General features: G+C 46.6%; 1 protein-coding gene across 1 annotated transcript; it reads right to left on the bottom strand.

Moving 5' to 3' along the window:
* Nucleotides 1-278: 278 nt before the first annotated feature.
* LOC125545789 (G-type lectin S-receptor-like serine/threonine-protein kinase At2g19130) lies at nt 279-3,012 on the bottom strand. The gene has a single exon (XM_048709824.1). It carries the CDS (start codon nt 2,956-2,958, stop codon nt 445-447), a length of 2,514 nt encoding a protein of 837 aa, XP_048565781.1. The 5' UTR covers nt 2,959-3,012; the 3' UTR covers nt 279-444.
* Between the last annotated feature and the right edge of the window lie 485 nt (nt 3,013-3,497).

Genomic DNA, 3,497 nt, shown 5'->3' with positions numbered 1-3,497 from the left:
CTGTATTCGATTTTAATTCCCTAAAGCGTTGCGGCCATGTCGACGGCCAAAGAATGATCAATCACTTTCAACCTTCAATTGGAGTGATATTGTCAGGGGGATGTTACAGACATCGTGCTGCACCATTGCTTGCCTTCAGGAGACGAAACTCCAGCAGATATCAGTCAAGACGCCTACATAGAATTGCTGTGGCGGGTTCGCTTAACTGTCATAAAGGGGGAATCCTTGTTGTTTGGGTGCTCTGCTCACTAACTGTCGGACTCTGTTTTTCTTAGATAGAGCAACCAATCCTTCGAGCTAAAATTATAAGTAATTGAAAAGCATACAATTTTGCTTACATAAGAGAAATTGGAACCACACGCACAAGACAACAATACAATTCAGAAATCGCTAGAACGACGATATAAGTAACACCGACACCAACTATGAAGTATTTATGAATTGTTACGCCGAAGCGCCGTCGGAGGATTGGGTCATAGCTGCTAGTAGTCTTGGCATCGGGGGAGAGCCAACCTCTTGTAGACCCTCAAGGATCTGGACTACTTCAATCATTGTAAGCCTGTTATCCTCATTATCTTGGATGCACCAACATGCAACTTTGCAAACTCTTTCAGCCTCTTCTAAATTGAAGTCACCATGTAATTGCGGATCCATCAAAGTCTGCACATCTCCCTCATGAAGCTTTCTGATGGCTCGCACAGGAAAGTATTCAACATGACCACTAGTACTGCCAGTGCCACTGTGTACTTGAGCTGAATTTCTTCTTCCTGATATAATTTCTAGCAGCACCATACCGAAGCTATAAACATCAACTTTTGGTGTAACAGGAACTCCGGTAAGCCACTCCGGGGCAAGATACCCAACGGTTCCTCTGAATGCAGTCAAAACTCGGCTAAAATCCCTTCCGACGACTGCTGCCATCCCAAAGTCCGCAATTTTAGGAACAAATGAGGCATCTAGAAGTATGTTATGTGGCTTAATATCACAGTGTATGATGCATTTGTGACAACTATGATGCAAGTAGGACAATCCTCTAGCAACTCCTATTGCTATTTGATACCTGGTGTTCCAATTTAGGGCCAAAGCACTGCTCTCAAAAATATGGGCATCAAGAGATCCGTTCAACATGTGTTCATACACAAGTAGCCTATTATCACCTTCGCAGCAGAAACCAATCAATTTGACTAAATTGATGTGTTGGATCACTCCAAGTGAACTCACCTCAGCTCTAAATTCCTTCTCTCCCTGGCGGGCTCCATCAAGCCTTTTCACTGCTATAGTAGTCAAGTCACTTAACACTCCCTTGAATACAGAACCAAAACCACCCGCTCCTAGCTGTTCTGAGAATTTTTTAGTAGCATGAGCCAAATCAGTGTATCTAAAGGCTATAATTCCACCGCTACCTTGAGTACCATGTAATGATGCACCACACCACTTGAGTCTCTTCCTCCAAATCATTAACAACATAATGAGTATCAGTAATCCAAAACCAATAATGCTGGCAGCAACAACGACTCCAATGTTTAGTTTCCTTTTTCTGTTTCTCAAACTTGGCAAATCTTTGGCGGCAAGACGAAGGTAAAGTACATCCTGAGCATTGATTCCGATGCCATCATTCAGATTTACACTAAGCAATTCCCCATGCCAGATAGAGCACCCGCTACTGTTATAGGTGTAAGCAGTGCAGGAGCAGGAACCGAGACAAGCTTCTGCGCATTCGCTCTGAGTGGTAGCATTGCCCATGCTTCGGGGTTCATAGGGCAATGTAACACGAGCAATGGGGTGGAACTTGTCCGTTGAATTTATCGTGTTCTTCTTGCTAGTGCACTGCAATGGAGTATTTCTGATGCACCCTCCTGTTCGATCATCAAGGTCCCAACCCTGTGGTGACTTCTGAGAGAATCCCTCCATACAGTCACAGTATGGATGTGAATTACCAGTACAGACCGTGAATGGCCCACAGGTAGCATACGGAGTGCAGGGATCGAGCGGGTTGGCGTATATACTTTGCCAAGACTGCCCGGCTTCCGACCAAACATTTATCATGACCTGACCAGAGATGTCTATTGAAAAGTATGTAGAAGCTGACTCATTCAACAAAGTGAAGGCATAGTACTCCTCTTCATTGTTATTGACATAAATGGGGTTAATCAAACCTCGGGTCCGGGGATCTATGCCTAGTGTCATGTTGATCAGCTGTATGACGTGCAGTACTGATTTTGGGGATGGCCAATTGAAAAAATGCCAATACACCACTGAGGGGTTGCGGCGCGTGAGGACCATCCCATTGGCACCTAGCTTAATGGTGTACGAGCCCAGACCCGGATCAATGAGGCTCTTCTTTGAGATGGCCTCACGATTCAAGTCGGTGGCCTTGTCCCGGCCAAACTTGGCGCCGGGAAGCACAATATCCGTTGGGTAGTCAAAGCTCTGCCATAGCGTTGCATTGGATGGGCTCCTCTCTACGACCACAAGGTTCCCGCTGTTCAAGAGAACGGCACTAGTGCTCCTATTGACAAGGTGAGTGGATGACCATATGATGGATTCGGTGGCATTGCTTAGTGAGACGACAAGATTGCCATCTTGTGATATTTTGAGCTGCGTTAGCTTGAGGTTGGGGCCAGTGATTGGATTCTCCCTGTTAGCTACCCATACAGGAGTACAGACCGGCTTCCTGTTGAACCAGATGCCAAGATACCAGTTGGGGGAGATGATGTTTGTTCCAGACTTACTGATGCTTGGCCGGAAGAAGCCGAGCGTGAACTTGCCGTTGCTGGAGACGAGCTTGTCGCCAGCGGCGAGCGCCTGGCCTGCCTTCAGAGTATCGTCCGCGGCGGAAGATGATGGTGTGTAGAGAACAAGAGGCCAGAGTAGTAATATGTAGAGAGGAGACATGGCGTGGCGAAGAGGCGGAATGAGAATGCTAGCTACTCTGCTATATATATGGAGGAAGGGCATGTAGTCGATGCAACTTCCATGCGTGTTCACCGACGATGGGGATACCGGCAACAATGCAGCGGGTCAAGTCAGACGTTTCCTTTGTTTGCCGAGCAGCCAGCCACTGGGTCTGACTCCTTTGTTTGCCTAGCAGCCACTGGGTCTGCCCACTTGTATTAGTAGGCACCATCTAATCATGGACCAGGTGCACGTTCTTGACGAGCTAGCCGCCACTGCCCACTGGGTCTGTCCACTTGTATTAGTAGTGGCACCGTACCATCTAATCATGGACCAGGTACATGTTCTTGACGAGCTAGCCGCCACTGGGTCTGTCCACTTGTATTAGTAGTGGCACCGTACCATCTAATCATGGACCAGGTACATGTTCTTATGAGCTTTCCGCACGAGGGATAAAAATGGAAGTGAGAACTCTCGTGATCGATTTCCGAAATTCCGAAAACTAGCAGGCCGTATTCGATTTTGATACTTTTCGATATATAGTTATCGTTTATGTTTCCATTTTCGAGAAAAATATATATGTGTAAGTTCCACCTCCCGAC

The sequence above is a fragment of the Triticum urartu genome, chromosome 3 (assembly GCF_003073215.2).
Source record: "Triticum urartu cultivar G1812 chromosome 3, Tu2.1, whole genome shotgun sequence".
NCBI classification, from domain to species: Eukaryota; Viridiplantae; Streptophyta; class Magnoliopsida; order Poales; family Poaceae; genus Triticum; species Triticum urartu.
This window is presented reverse-complemented; position numbering and strand designations above follow the sequence as displayed.